Source organism: Physeter macrocephalus, chromosome 13 (genome assembly GCF_002837175.3).
Source record: "Physeter macrocephalus isolate SW-GA chromosome 13, ASM283717v5, whole genome shotgun sequence".
Taxonomy (NCBI): Eukaryota; Metazoa; Chordata; class Mammalia; order Artiodactyla; family Physeteridae; genus Physeter; species Physeter macrocephalus.
The window spans coordinates 47,941,449-47,958,044 of NC_041226.1; the positions used below are offsets into that span (position 1 = coordinate 47,941,449).

The 16,596-nt window shown below is 36.9% G+C and overlaps 1 protein-coding gene across 5 annotated transcripts in view; it reads left to right on the top strand.

Moving 5' to 3' along the window:
• Nucleotides 1-16,596, top strand: part of PIBF1 (progesterone immunomodulatory binding factor 1) — a 214,203-nt gene that overhangs the window by 70,353 nt on the left and 127,254 nt on the right. For all 5 annotated transcript variants that reach the window (XM_028497922.1, XM_028497921.2, XM_024123149.3 and 2 more), the window contains one exon: nucleotides 6,416-6,514. In XM_028497922.1, coding sequence (XP_028353723.1) covers nucleotides 6,416-6,514 — 99 coding nt within the window. The remainder of the gene's footprint in view (nucleotides 1-6,415; nucleotides 6,515-16,596) is intronic.

Genomic DNA, 16,596 nt, shown 5'->3' on the forward strand with positions numbered 1-16,596 from the left:
GTAGTTTTCTGGTGGCATCTTTAGGATTCTCTATGTATAGTATCATGTCATCTGCAAACAGTGACAGCTTTACTTCTTCTTTTCTGATTTGGATTCCTTTTATTTCTTTTTCTTCTCTGACTGCTGTGGCTAAAACTTCCAAAACTATGTTGAATAATAGTGGTGAGAGTGAGCAACCTGTCTTGTTCCTGATCTTAGTGGAAATGGTTTCAGTTTTTCCATTGAGGATGATGTTGGCTGTGGGTTTGTCATATATAGCCTTTATTATGTTGAGGAAAGTTCCCTCTTTGCCTACTCTCTGCAGGGTTTTTATCATAAATGGGTGTTGAATTTTGTCGAAAGCTTTCTCTGCATCGATTGAGATGATCATATGGTTTTTCTCCTTCAATTTGTTAATATGGTGTATCACATTCATTGATTTGCATATATTGAAGAATCCTTGCATTACTGGGATAAACCCCACTTGATCGTGGTGTATGATCCTTTTAATGTGTTGTTGAATTCTGTTTGCTAGTATTTTGTTGAGGATTTTTGCATCTTTGTTCATCAGTGATGTTGGTCTGTAGTTTTCTTTCTTTGTGACATCTTTGTCTGATTTTGGTATCAGGGTGATGGTGGCCTCGTAGAATGAGTTTGGGAGTGTTCCTCCCTCTGCTATATTTTGGAAGAGTTTGAGAAGGACAGGTGTTAGCTCTTCTCTAAGTGTTTGGTAGAATTCGCCTGTGAAGCCATCTGGTCCTGGGCTTATGTCATGCCATCTTAAAATCAAATGCAAATGGGCAGTTTTATGTTTTGTCCAGGAAGAAGAATCTGAAGGTAGAAGAGATTAATTCAGATGCTTTTCCTATAAATAAGTTTGTCATATAAACAGCCTGTTTCAGTCCCTTTTTGTTCCAACTGGAAAAAATATGTTCACTTTTATTGAACAAAAATAGTTTTACATGGAGGCAGAAAGAGGAGAATGGGTTGCCTAGTTGTGCTTGCTAAGCTCTGCTGTCAACCCTGTTTCTTTCACTGCTTATCCTTAGTAAATTTCAGGTTCTGAGGCATTTGTGATGTTTATTCAGGCTAACACATGCTCTTGGCATTGCCAAATTCTGATTTGTTCCTGGTAGAATTTTAAGGGTTTCTGAAATTTTTCTCATTTTTCTCACATTTTCCTTCCACTTTTGAAGGATGTATTTTGATTTGACCTATTGGTACCATGAAATTGGTCTTCTAGTAGTAAGAAAATATATTCCTTCCTGTCCAGAAGTCTGATGATATTGTATGTTTTGTACTGGGGTTTTCAGTAAAATCCTTTTATTGGAGAAATAGTCAAGAACTTAACTCTTTAAGTTTCTTGTTTGAATGTGATAATTTAAGTGATAGCTCCCAGTTGTTTTTCCACAGAAGTGCTGGTTTATGCCTATTTCTGTAGCATAATTATTAATAGCACCCCTTTCACTCTAAGAAGTGCCTAAGTTAAAAAATACATTATTTGGACACTCATGATAATACTAGGAAACTCACTTTTCTTTTGCATTTTACGAAGGATTGATAAGGTTTCTTTTCCTTTTTCTGCCATCTTTCCTCTCAATCCACCTCCCACACACAAATATAGGATGGATGGGGAGAGTTAAATGTGTGTTATGGAGATGGAGTTAGTAAGAAACAACATGAAAGAATTATGAAAAAAATTTTGGGAATCAAACATTAGCTTTCTAAAAAGCATTTCTAGGGATTAGATATTTGAATTTTTATATTTTAAAACATTTGTTATAATGTTGGCCAACTCCCAGCATCTTTCTCTGTTATGATTACATTTGATTATATACTCAGTTTGGACTTTTAAAACTTTAGCTCCATTAGCTTGTTCATGCTGTCAATTTTTCAAGTTTGTCTTTTGAAGAACATTTGAATTCCTGCTATTTGTTCTGTAATTGTATTTCTGTTACATTTTCTAATGCATTTAACATTTTTAAATGGATAGTTTATTAGTTATATGGCAGTTATGCTTTTATCTGTGACAGGAATCAGTCCATCTGGTGTTTTATCAAACCAGTCTGAGTTTGAAAGAGCATGGGCCATAAAAACAAGTGTATAATATATTCACAGTTCTTCCAAGAATTGTTTTTGATTTAACATCTATTTGTGTTAGGAGATTATCATGTAATGTAAATCTCATAACGACAGAATTTCCCAAGGAGAAGATTTCTGTGAAACAAGGGGACTCTTCAGAGAGGCAGCCTAGGGCTTCCCTGGTGGCGCAGTGGTTGCGTGTCCGCCTGCCGATGCAGGGGAACCGGGTTCGCGCCCCGCTCTGGGAGGATCCCACATGCCGCGGAGCGGCTGGGCCCGTGAGCCATGGCCGCTGAGCCTGCGTGTCCGGAGCCTGTGCTCCGCAACGGGAGAGGCCACAACAGAGGGAGGCCCGCATACCACCAAAAAAAAAAAAAAAAAAAAAACAGAGAGGCAGCCTAGTATGATGGAGAGCATAGACTCTAGCACCATATGGTTTTGGTTCAAATTTGGGCTCCATAGCTTACTTGCCACGTGACTGTTGTAGGGCAAATACTTAACTTCTCTGTGTTTCAGTCTTCTTCGTAAAATGGAGATAATGATACAACCTACACTTTGTGCGGTTGTCATGAAGATTAAATGAGTTATTATATGTACACTGCCTAGCAAAGTTCCTAGCACAGGGTGAGCACTCTGTGTTTGCTATTACTGTTATTGTCAGTGGAAGAATCTCTCAGTTTCTCTTTCTCAGACTTAATTTGAAACATTAAAAGTCAATTCATAATATTAAAGGAAGTATTTCTAATCTTTATGTTAGAAGGAATTGTGCTGCTTCTTATTGAAGTATGCAGGTTGTGACAGGATGTGGAAGGCGTGGTACCTGATAAGAACAGTTTACAGGGACTTCCTCAGTGGCGCAGTGGCTAAGAATCCTCCTGCCAGCGCAGGGCACACGGGTTCGAGCCCTGGTCCAGGAAGATCCCACATGCTGCAGAGCAGCTAAGCCCGTGCACCACAACTACTGAGCCTGAGCTCTAGAGCCCGTGTGCCACAGCTACTGAAGCCCACGTGCCTAGAGCCTGTGCTCCTCAACAAGAGAAGCCACTGCAATGAGAAGCCCGCGCACCTCAACGAAGACCCAACGCAGCCAAAAATAAATGAACAAATAAATACATTTATAAAAAAAAAAGAACAGTTTACATGGAAATCTTATCAGCAAACACCTATGAGAGGATCTACTGGTAGAAACTTCAGCTTCTAGCACTTTCTCCCATTCGTTTCAGTTTTTCTCTTTGAATTACCTTTATTTATTGGTCCTTCAAGGCCCAACTTACATGTCTTCCCGTTATTCACTCATCTGTTCCTCCAGTTAAAAATAATCAACTCCTCTTCTTTGTGGCCATAGAATTTTGTTCATGCCTAAATATAGCACTAATTATAGTTAAACGGATGGTATAGATTGTAGCATGGTGAATGCCGTGGTATCTTCTTTTTTTTTTTTTGCGGTAAGCGGGCCTCTCACTGTTGTGGCCTCTCCCGTTGAGGAGCACAGGCTCCGGACGCGCAGGCTCAGCGGCCGTGGCTCACGGGCCTAGCCGCTCCACGGCATGCAGGATCTTCCCGGACCGGGGCACGAACCCGTGTCCCTTGCATCGGCAGGCGGACTCTCAACCACTGCTCCACCAGGGAAGCCCTGCCCTGGTAGCTTCTAATGATACCTCCTTTCATAAGCCCTAATGTTTGTTTATTCGGGGTTTTATTTCTTTCTCTGTTTCTTCCTTTCTTTCTTCCCTCCCTCCCTCCCTCCTTCCTTTTTCTTTTTCTTCTTTCTTCCTTTCTTTCCTCCTTTCCCCCTTCCTTCCATCCTTCCTTTCTTTCTTTTCTTTCTTTCTCTTCCGGTTTTGAAATACAACTGACACACAGCACTGTATAGTTTCCGGCGTACAGCATAATGATTTGACTGACATACATCATGAAGTGATGAACCACAAGAAGTTTAGCGAATATCCATCATCTCACAGAGATACAAAATTAAAGAAATAGAAAAAAAAATTTTTGCCTCACAATGAGAACTTTTAAGAACTTTCACTCTCTAACACCTTTCATATGTAATGTACAACAGTGTTCATTGTTTTGATCATGTTGTGTGTGACATCCCTAGTACTTATTTACCTTATAACTGGAAGTGTGTACCTTTTGACCCCCTTCATCCAATTCCCCCTCCCCCCATCCCCACCTCTGGTAACCACAAATCTGATCTTTTTTTCTGAGTTTGTTTGTTTGTTTCTGAGGTATAATGACCTACAATACTATGTTAGTTCCTGTTCCACAGCATAGTGATTCCATAGTTCTATACATTTCAAAATGATCACCATGGTAAGTCTGATTACCATATTTGCTTTTATTTCTGTTGCCCATTTTTGCAGTAAAGAAAATCTATATAGTTAGGGACTGAAGCTTTGCCATCTGCCAACTGAGCATTCATGATGAATTAGTACTGTAAATGTATCTACTTGGAATTTTGCAACTGAAACAACTTATAGAATAATAAGGCGATAGTATTTGAGAAATGAAAGTTGTGACCAATTTTGGATGGTTTACTGACTAAAATATATAGATCCTCTAGGGATGAAAAATATATAAATGTTTAACATACTTTGAGAATTTCATTCTATCTATAAAATTAAAAATTTCATGTGTCAGTTAATTTGATAATAGTAGAATATTTCTGAAGGTCTTTGCAGTCAGGATGATATCGAAAATAATGACTTGCTATTTTGTGATATCTACTTTAAAATGTATGTGCACTTAGATAGTAGTGTACAAGTTATTTTCTTTTTAATAAGAGTTATCTGTACTCCAGTTTTTTTTAATTATTTTATTTCTGGCTCATAAGGTAGTTTACTGATGAATCTCTATTGGCTGACGTATTCTAAGTTTTAAAATTGTTGTTAGCATCACCGTACAAAAGATGACTTTGAGCACTGGCACAGCGAGTATGACCACTAAATATTGCTACCTAATAGTTATTGGATAGATTTACTCAAACTGTGTGGGTTTTCGTGGCTCCCCACTGACATTCTCCATCAGTAATAAAAACCAAATTCGAATACCCAATCCAGTTCTTTATGGGAGATAGGTTGATATGATGTAAAAAACACTCACATTGGAGCAAGACATAGCTGGGCTCAAATTATGGCTTTAACACTTAGGCCGTGTGATTTGAGCCTAGGGACTTAAGCCCTCTAAACTTCAGTTTATTCAGCTGTAAAGCAGCCTAGAAAGTATAACATCAAGGATTTGTAGGGATTAAGTGAGCACAGTCATTTACGTTATACTCCAAATTTATTTATGTTATAACTCTGTTAGAGAAGAGGATTTTCAAAAAAAATTAAGTGACTCTCTGAAAGAAGAGTTACTGTTGGTATTTTTCTTGATGCAGACTTCCACTTTGATTAAAAAACAAACAGGATTTGATCTTTGAGGGCCCATATCTGTCTGTATCACTCCTAACTACTCACTATTGTTACCTTCCACCTTTTGGACATTCCCCTCAACTGTCACTCAATGTATTGTTCTGTCTATTTCAGTTTCTGCTGTCATCAGCACTGTAAGTGGATGACTCATAGTCTGACCTCATACTTCCTTGCGCCCTGCATGAGTATTGACCTTCATCTCAGCTCTTTCATTTAGCTACTCTAATGTCACACCCTGCATCTTATGAACTAAAATTCCAGGACTGAAGACACTACTCTACCTCTGAATCATTGGTTTCCAACAGCAATCTCTAGTTTTCCATCTTGCCTGTACAACCACTGCCACTTAATCTGTTAGTTATCTTATCAGGACTTCAAGTCCTTTGTCCCTTACTTTCTCCTAATCTCAGTCCTTCTGTGTTCCCTTCTCTTTCCTTCCTCTCCATGTGAGACCCAGGGTCTATCAGTATAGTTGTTCTCCTGCTTGTGTCCCAAACTTCATTTCCATTTGGATTCCTGTGATCTCTATATCCCTCATTATAACATTTTATATTGTATTTATTAACTTCTCAAAACCTCAGCTCTCTTGTGGGTAATATGTTGGTAATTATACCTACCTCATTAGATTGTGGTGAGGATTAAATGAGTTGCTATAAATACAGACTGATTACCCTACCTTCGACCCTAGTGGAGAAGAATTGTGGAGGAAAGGTAGTATGACATTTAGAGAGTAGACCATGTTTGTACCTACACTGCTGTGTGCTGCTAGAGAAACTCACCAAGCCAGGCACATTTGTGTAATATACACTGTGGGACACCAACCCTTAGGGTGTCCCTGAGATTATCAGTTAGTCCAATTCCAAGCAAGCCCATTTATGAGTCTTTAAAAGGTGGATACTTGGTAGTCGGAATAACTGAAGTGTACATTTACACTTTAGAAACCTCCGAGAAGCAAGGGATAATGCTGTGGCTGAAAAGGACCGAGCAGTGATGGCTGAAAAGAATGCTCTAGAAAAACATGATCAACTCTTAGACAGGTAAGCATCCTGAAAATAGAAATGTTAAAACTCTTCGATTTTTGTTCCTGTTACTCTTTTAGAATATATTTTTTAATAGAAGTTTAATTTTCATTTCAGTTGAAGTGTAATTTACATGTAATAATTTACATAAGTAATAATTGCATATATTGAAACAAGATAGAGAAGAGTTTCCTTATACCCCTTTGGTCAGTCTCAACTACCACCCATCAAGAGGCAAACACTTTGTGATTTCTCTCACCATAGCTTAGTTTTGTTCTTCATGGACTGAAAATAAATGGAATTGTACGGTATGTACCCTTTTGTGTCTAGCCTCTTTCACTCAACATTATATGTTTTCATCCATTTTGTGTTGTATCAGAAGTTCATTTCTTACTGTTGCTGGGCATAAATATACCACAGTTTGTTTATTCATTCACTTGTCAATGGACGTTTAGTTTGTTTTCAGTTTGGCGCCATCATGAATAAAGCTGCTATGAACATTTTTATACAAGTCTTTTTGTGGGTGTAAGTTTCTGTTTCTCTTGGATAAATACCTAGGAGTGGAACTGCTAATCATCGAGTAGATGAATGTTTTACTTTAAAAGAACCTGCGAGACAACTCCAAGGTGATTGTACCATTGTATACTCCCCAGTTTATTTTTCAAAAACCTATATTTTCTGGTTCATGTCTGTTGGAGGGAGGGGAAGAGAGAGAATAATTTGTCTTTAATTTATCAATAGAAAATATATTTAATAACCTAGTTAAAAGGAAAATCACTGACGAGTATTAAAGTAAATATCGTTACTTCATCAAACAGTGTACTTTAGTGGTTCAACTACATGAAGAGTAAACAGAGTGGTTGCCTTTTTTGTTTTTAACTTTTTATTTTGAAATACTTTCAGACAGAAAAGTTGCTAAAATAGTACAGAAAAGTTTTCATGTACCTTTCACATACTGGTAAACTTTGAAAATAACCTTTGAAGATAATCTCAGTGGGTCTTTTAATTGTTAAATGAAGATTACAGATTAATTTGGCTTAAGCAATACATGGAACTAAAAATTCAAGCAAGTTTTCGCATAATTAAACTATTGCTAATCCTCTAGAATGTCAAAATCTTTTAGAATGGTCCAAATTGTTTTACTTCTGAATTCACATCAACCTTATAAACTTGACTCATGGAGAAATTCTAATAAATGTAATAATGAAGAAATCTTTTCTATAATGTGAAAGTATGTCTAATTCTAAAGATCTTAATATAAAATTAAACATTTATAAACCAGCTGCTTTTATTAGCGTGCTGTTGCAACCTATCTTAAAATTATCTTTTATTATGTATAATCCTTCTGTTTATAAATCTATTATCATGTCCACTAAAGATTTACTTAGCTCTTTGTTGTTGTTTTTGAATGTGATATATTTAGTAATGGCCCTAGAATAATATTTATGGACCAATTAACAAGCTTTAAAAGAAGGCATAAGTAAACCAGAACTTATATTCACGCAAAATTTCATAACTTGCTAACTTGGTATGTGGTTGTGAGTTTGGAGAGAGAAGAATAGTAAATGTGACCTTAAAATTGGCTGCTTATACTAAGCTCTGTAATGTCCTACACTCTGAATCTAAAATCCTTCTTATCCTACTTGTTCATACACTAGCAACTGGGCATTTATCCTGAAAGCCATGCGATACTTTAATATCTTCTGAATTACGGAGAATTCAGTCATTTAATGTTTGTAAAGCGCGTTAGAACAGTGTCTTGCACATAGTAGTTCTACAGAAATTATTGGTATTATAGAAAAATTTGCTGAGTTAATTCTGCTTTAACTAATGGAATTTTTGCTCTTAATTCCTTGAGGTGATATTAAAACTTTGCTTATTTGGAGCCTAATTTTCATCCAACCTTAAAAAATTAGGACAGTTTTAAAATCAGGACAAAGAAGGAAAAAAAAGAAAATGTTTCTAGACACACTAGAAATAACCTATGAGCAGCAAATAGTGTTAGTGCTCAGAACTTTAAAGCATACTATAGGACCAAGGATTTATTGAAAAAATGAGAATAATGTCTGGAATCTAAAACTCAAAATAAGCTTGGACTTTAATAAAATACCTAAAACAGCCAAATGTACTTATCTGTTTGTTGAGCTATAATATTAAAGTAAAGGGGAAAACCCGCATGCTTAGGGTTATAATGTTGCTAGATGATTTCACAAAACTAGGATTCTAGATATCCCCACAATTTAATTTTTCCTTAATTAATCTATAAACTTATTACAATTCATGTCAGTAATTTCAAAAGACTTTTAGTGAAACTTGACCAGCTGACGCTAAGATTCTTTTGCAGAATTGCTGTGGCTATGCTTGTGCCTACTCTTGTACGTTTACTCTTCCACGTGAATTTTTATAGTTATATTTTTCATGTTAATACCTTTCATCCGTCCAGAGTTCATTTGGGGGTATGGTGTAGATGGAGAACTAATTTTATTTTATCTTGCTCACTATTAAGTTAACTGTACATTTAATGGCATCCAAATAAAAATACCGGCAAGATTTTTTTCTGCTTAATCTACACTCTAACTTTCTGTTGTGTTGGGTGGTATGGGAGTAGCACAGGCCTTTTGGGATCCTGGAAAGGGTAAGTGAGTTAGGGATGCATTTGGATTAAGTGGTTTGCAGTCACTTCTGTTTACAGTTAAATTATTGCTAGCCATTTCTGAGTATCAGTGGCTTCCAGGAATATTCTTTTATTTATTTATTTATTTTTTTCCGGCCTCTCACTGTTGTGGCCTCTCCTGTTGCGGAGCACAGGCTCCGGACGCGCAGGCTCAGCGGCCATGGCTCACGGGCCCAGCTGCTCCGCGGCATGTGGGATCCTCCCAGACCGGGGCACGAACCCGTGTCCCCTGCATCGGCTGGGGCACGAACCCGTGTCCCCTGCATCGGCAGGTGGACTCTCAACCACTGCGCCACCAGGGAAGCACCCAGGAATATTCTTATTACCCACTGTGCAACATAGGTTGTAAAAGATAGGAATGTGTCTCGGGTACCCATTACTGGAACCAGGCATTATTGACCTTCTTTCTTGGTGGAGGGATAAGCAAGATGCAATCATTTATCCTTTATTTTGGAGGGGAAGCCCTGACAGTCCTCTGACCAGTGGATACTTAAACTTCTTACTGATGTGGTGGCTTCTCGAATCTTCATAGGGTTTTTTTTCCCCAGCTTTATTGAGGTGTAATTGACAAATTAAATTGTAAGGTATTGAAAGTGTACAGTGTGATGATCTGATATACACATACATTGTGAAAGGGTTCTCCCCTCATGGAGTTAATTGACACATCCACCACCTCACATATTTACCTTTTTGTGTGTGTGGGGGGGAACATTTATGGATTTAAGGACTCTCATAACAAATTTCAATTATACGCTACAGTGTTATCAACTGTAGTCACCGTGTTATACAGTAGACCCTCAAACATTATTCATCTTACAGCAGGATTTTTTTTAACCAGACGTATCAAATCTATGGTTCATATGAAAAAATTAAAGATATTTCTTAAATAATAAGACTTGAAAGTCGAAATTACTCCTTGATCCATGGGCTGCAGAATCAATGTGTTAGCAGGCATGAGAACAACATTCATCTCATTGTACATCTATCCTCAGAGCTGTTGGTTAACTAAACACATTGTCATTGAGCAGTAATATTTTGAAAGGAATCTTTTTTGTTTTTTGAGCAGTAGGTCTCAACAGTGGGCTTAAAGTATTCAGTAAAACCATGTTGTAAACAGATGTGCAGTCATCCAGGCTTTGTTGTTCCACTTATAGAACACAAGTAGAGTAGATTTAGTACAATTCTCAGGGCCCTAGGATTTTCAGAATGGTAAACGAACATTGGCATCAACAAAGTCACCAGCTTCATTAACCCCTAACAAGAAAGTCAGACTGTCCTTTGAAGATTTGAAACCAGGCATTGACTTCTCCTCTCTAGCTATGAAAGTCCTAGATGGCATCTTCTTCCAATAGAAGGCTGTTCCATCTACATTGATAACTTGTTTATTGTAGGCATCTTCATTAATGATCTTAGCTAGATCTTGTGGATAACTTGCTACAGCTTCTGCATCATCACTTGCTGCTTCACCTTGTGTTTAAGTTTTATGTTATGGAGATGACTTCTTTCCTTAAATTTCATGATCCCATGAACCAGCCTCTTCAAGGTTCAAACTTTTCTTCTGCAGCTTCCTTACCTCTCTTAGCTTTCAAAAAATTGAAGACACTTAGGGCCTTTCTCTGGATTAGGCTTGGCTTCAGGGAACGTTGTGGCTGGTTTGGTCTTCTATCCAGACCACTAAAACTTGCTTCATATCAGCAGTAAGGCTGTTTTGCTTTCTTCATTCCTGTGTTCACTGGAGTAGCACTTTTCCTTTGCATCCACAACTTGGCTAACTGTTAAGCACAAGAGGCCTAGCTTTCAGCCTATATTAACTTTCAACATGCCTTCCTCACTAAGCTTAATCATTTCTAGCTTTTGATTTAAAATGAGAAATGTGTGACACTTCCTTTCACTTAAACACTTTGGAGGCCATTGTAGGGGTACCGATTGGCCTGATTTCAGTATTGTTGTGTCTCAGGGAATAGAGAGGCCCAAGGAGAGGGAGAGAGCCTGGGAAGATAGGCAGGGAATCTGTGAATGACCTTAAATGCTAAGCTATGCAGTCTGGATGCCATTCTGTTGAATGACATGATCAGAGTTCTCAGTTTTAGAACAATTACCCCAGAAGAATGAGGGATGAAAGTAATACTAAACTGATAACAGGAAGATAGTTCAGAGAACATTATAAATAGTTTGCTATCTTATATAGACATGGTTCATGGCACCCCAAAACAATTACATTAGTAACATCAAAAATCACTGATCCCAGATCACCATAATAAATATAATAATAATGAAGTTTGAAATATTGTGAGAATTGCCAAAATATGACACAGATTCTAAGTGAGCAAATGTTGGGAAAATGGCACTGATAGACTTGCTTGATGCCACAAACCTTCAGTTTGTAAAAAATGCAGCATGTGCGAAGTTCAATAAAGCAAAAGCACAATAAAAGGAGGTATGTCTGTATAGGCTTGGAAGATTTTAGTATGGAGATACTATTCTACAGTAATAGAAGTTATATCTAGAATGTGATTGGTGATTATCTTATTTATAGAATCATGCTGGGTCTGGGCACCCAAGCTGTAAACCAAAGGTCTTAAAAGGAAAATGACCAAACATATTCAAAGATTAGAAAATGTCCTACAGCCTCAGATTATAACTGTCTACAGATATTTGAAGTGTACTTTCTCACGTGGTCAGGCCTAAAGTAGTAGAATTGGGACCACTGAGTAAACATTACAAAAAAGGGTAAAGATAAACTTTCTAATAGGGATTTTCAAAATGCCTTGGCATCAAGTATATACTTCATCATTAGAAGTGTGCAGGCATCAGCTGGCCAGACATTCAGTAGGATTGTGTTTGTAAGGATCAAAGTATCAAGTGGGTAGCTTGATGAGTCTAAAGTCCCTTTTGATCCTGAAATTATCTGTAACAACAGCTCAAAAAGTGTTGATACACTGGTTAAGTTACCATGTAAAGGGAATGGTGAACCCACGCTGTTTTTGAGTGTAGTTTTTAAATCTCTGCAGTTCACTTTTCCTGTTTTTTGTTTGTTTCAAAATAAAAACCCAGTATCTAGGACTATTATTTGAAAAAGACACTATATATTTTTTAAATATCCACTGGATTTTTTAAAAAATATTTATTTATTTATTCAGCTGCATCGGGTCTTAGTTGCGGCATGTGGGATCTTTTAGTTGCAGCACGCGGAATCTTTAGTTGCAGCATGTGGGATCTAGTTCCCCAACCAGGGATCGAACCCAGGCCCACGGCATTGGGAGTGCAGAGTCCTAGCCACTGGACCACCAGGGAAGTCCCTCCACTGAATTTTTTTTAGTATAGATTGCCTAAGGATATTTTGGGCATATCATGTATATTTTTTATATATACTGAAACCCAAGGAAAAATATTATTTTATTTTTCAGAGGTTGAGTTTTTAATACTCAAGTGTGTGATTCTGGTTTCCTTTGTGTCAAAATCAGAATAATCAGATGTGTTTCAATCTTCACATGCATTGTGATTTCTGTGAATCATGCTTAAGTAAAGTCCAAGACATGTCTATACACAATTTTCCAGTCAGGTATAACTAATCTCAACTTTTTCATTTTGTTGGAAGTTTTACTTTATCAAATGCTTCACTTAATGATCAAACAACCTGTGTTATTATAAAGAGAAATGTAAGGAAGTAGTATGCCGCTTTCAAACATGAATGAGAAAGGCTTTTTGCTTAAGGACTTTAATTTTCTACAAAAAAATGGACTTTTCTCAGGCATATAAAAGACCTGTGTATGTCCCAATTCAAGTCCAACAATTCATTTAATAGTAAGTAACAAATACCCAGCTTTCATGAACAGGAACAGTTATTACCTCTTGTTCTGTTGCTTTGAGTCTCTGTAAGCACTCTGAGGATTTTTTCTGCCACAAAGGGGAAATTTTTAAACTCAATCAGTGTGACTAGAATAAATTTGAATACACTGTTACGTCTGTGGGATCCTACAGAAGAGACCTATGTTTGAATCTAAAATGTTAGCTTGTAATCCAGAATTAATTTTAATAGCTTTTTCTTTCAGTTATAGTTGTTTTAATTTTTTTAAAAACTATGGTTTGATGTATTTGGAATAGATTTTTCCATTTGTAAGTATTTTTAAATGAATATTACTTAAATTATGCTTTCATAATTACTTAAATTATGCTTTCAATCCCTACAGCTTCTCTGGTAATAGTAGAATTTTGTCCTCATTTTTTCTCTTAGAAGACAAAAGTAAGGGGAAATAGATCTAGTGAGTAGATTGAGTTTTATGTTATACTGGGCTAGTTTAAAGCTTGACATAGCAGCCAGCTGTCCTAAATTTCCATTCAGTGCTTTATCCCCAAGAGTAGAACAGTTTTGACATGCTTTTATTCTACCTTTTGTCATATTCTTATACTGTTTTATCTTTGTTTATCCGGTTTTTTAATCTTGTCTTGCTTCTTCAGCAGGCAAGTAAATGTGTCATTTTCAATATAAACTTAATGGGATAAAGGATGTTGAGATTTGAAATAAAAGCTATAGTACTGTACTTAAACTTTGTTTACTTAATAAATTCTGTGATAATTTTATTCATATTATTCTTAGTTTTCATGGTTACATAAAGTAATTCACATCATAATTGTTATTTGAATGCAGAAATTCTTGATTCTCAGTCCTATATTAAGTTACTCTTTTGACATACCTCTTTATGAAAGAAAAAATATACAATAAATTCGTGCTTCTTAAATAATTTTTAGTATTTGATTTTTTCTTTGAAAATTTGCAAAATACTCTAATTATAAGCTACTCTAATGATTTTTCAGAGTTTATAAAATTATCTTTTGTTACTTGATTTCTCTTATTCTTTAAAATGTTCTATTTTGCTATTGGTTTGTTTCATTTATATTGAAATAGTCTAGCCCCATGTTCTCAAATTTCTCTTGGCTTTTGTGTGTGTGTGTGTGGTACGCGGGCCTCTCACTCTTGTGGACTCTCCCGTTGCGGAGCACAGGCTCCTGACGCACAGGCTCAGCGGCCGTAACTCACGGGCCCAGCCGCTCTGCGGCATGTGGGATCTTCCCAGACCGGGGCACGAACCCGTGTCCCCTGCATCAGCAGGCAGATTCTCAACCACTGCGCCACCAGGGAAGCCCCTCTCTTGGCCTTTAAGCTGCTGTTCCATCTGACATATATTTGTCCACTTATATAGGATATCTCAAGCTGGTCTCATTACGTCCTAAGTTACCACAGTTGACTCTATTTCTTTCCTAGTAAAGGCTTTGGAAATAGTAGTACATAATGTAGTGTACATGAAAGCATTAAGAAATTTATTGCTGAGGTGAAAAATATCTGTTCCTTCTCAGTCTAGACACAAGCCTTTGAAAGGAACCTATAAGAAACACCCATATTCGGATCACAACGTACGGATTTTGTTTTATCCACCTCTCATCTATCTTCCTTTTTCTTTATTAGGTATTGGTCTGATATGACATTCCTTGCCCCACCAGAAACAATGGCCCAGGGAGTCCTTTAACCATTCATGGATAATTTGTTGCTTATAATTGGGCTTAAATGGTACTACTGGTTCTGAAGTGATACACCTATTCTCCTCCACTTCAAAAGAATGTATCTTTTTTTTTTTTGCCACATACTTCTTATTTAATTATGAATAAATTCAGAGATGTGTGTTGTATTTATAATTGAACCATTCTGCATTCATGTTCTCAAACATATTATAAACGAAAGTCTCTAATATTCCCATTATTTTCCAGATGGGAAAGAAGAACCTCATGAAACTTGGAAAATAAATTTTTTGCAAAAGAATGTATCTTGAATATTTTTGTGCAGTGAGTCAAAATACACACATACACAAAGCAATTAGGTATTGTTTTCTGTCAGTCTTTTTTTCTCAAAGAAGGACTGGTGTCTTCTGTGGCCAAAGAGGATATTTACTCTATATCAGGAGAATTAATGATGGATGCCAATATTGTTAACCTGAAAGTCCATGGGACAGAACATCTTTATACAGTAATAGACTAGAGTTATCAGCATATTTTGTTGTTTAGGTGGAACAATTGATGTAGAGAAGGCTGTTTTCATACCTACCGACTTAAACCTCTTCTCTCCTCAATCCTGAATAACTCAATGGCCGTCACTCTCAGGAGATCAATTCACTGTTGATCTTATAAAATCAAAGCTGTGCTCCAGCATTCTATCTTGGTCCTTATTCTTTTTTTACTTATTTCAAATTTCATGTGTGCACAAAAGCTACGAGAATGATGCAAAGAACTCCTTTATCTCTTTTATCTAAATTCACCCCTTTTTAACATTTTGCTACATTTGTTTTATCATTTTTATTCTCTCTCTCTCTTTCTCTCCCCTCACCCCACACATTATTTTTTTTCTGAATAGTTTAGTAGACTGAATGCATCATATACTTTTGCCTCTTCAAGGTTTATTTTCTAGGAATAAGAATATTCTCTTATATAACCACAGTATACTTATCAAATTCAGAACATTGATAATAATACTTTTATCCATTTTTGTCAGTTGTCCGAATGATATCTTTTTATAACAATTTTTTTTCTGGCACAGCATCCCGTCCAGAATTATGCTCTGCTTTTAGTTATCACGCATCTTCAGTCTCCTTTAATCTGAAACAGTTCTTCAGTTTTTCTTTTCTATTTTGTTTTCATGACATTTGATTCTTTTTATGTTGGATCATATACACATATATGTCTCTTCCTTCTGGGATCTCTTCTACTCAGCTTTAACTGTCACTTTAGGGAATGATCAACAATGTTTTTAAACTCAAACCATACCTTTCCTTGTGTTTTGTAAACTTGTATTTCCAGCTACGTGATTGACATTTTTATCTCCGTGTTTTTCTGGGACTTTAAACTCAGTATTTGTGAAACAAACTCAGCTTCCTCTCACATTCACCCTTCCCAAAACAGAACGTGGCTTCAGCTAACTTCAAGTCAGTAAACTATACTGCCATTTTTAAGTCATTTCTGTTTGAACTTTCAGAATAATAATCCTTTCCCCTTGCTCCTGTGTGTAGGTTTGTCGAATTTCATAGCTTCTACCCCTATAGTATCTCTAAAATCCTCTGCACTCCTGCTGGGAGTCATCCTGGGTCAGCTTCTCGTTACTTCTTTTTTTTTTAACATCTTTATTGGAGTATAATTGCTTTACAATGGTGTGTTAGTTTCTGCTTTACAACAAAGTGAATCAGTTATACATATACATATGTTCCCATATCTCTTCCCTCTTGCGTCTCCCTCCCTCCCACCCTCCCTATCCCACCCCTCTAGGTGGTCACAAACCACCTAGCTGATCTCCCTGTGCCATGCGGCTGCTTCCCACTAGCTATCCACCCTACGTTTCGTAGTGTATATATGTCCATGCCACTCTCTCACTTCGTCCCAGCTT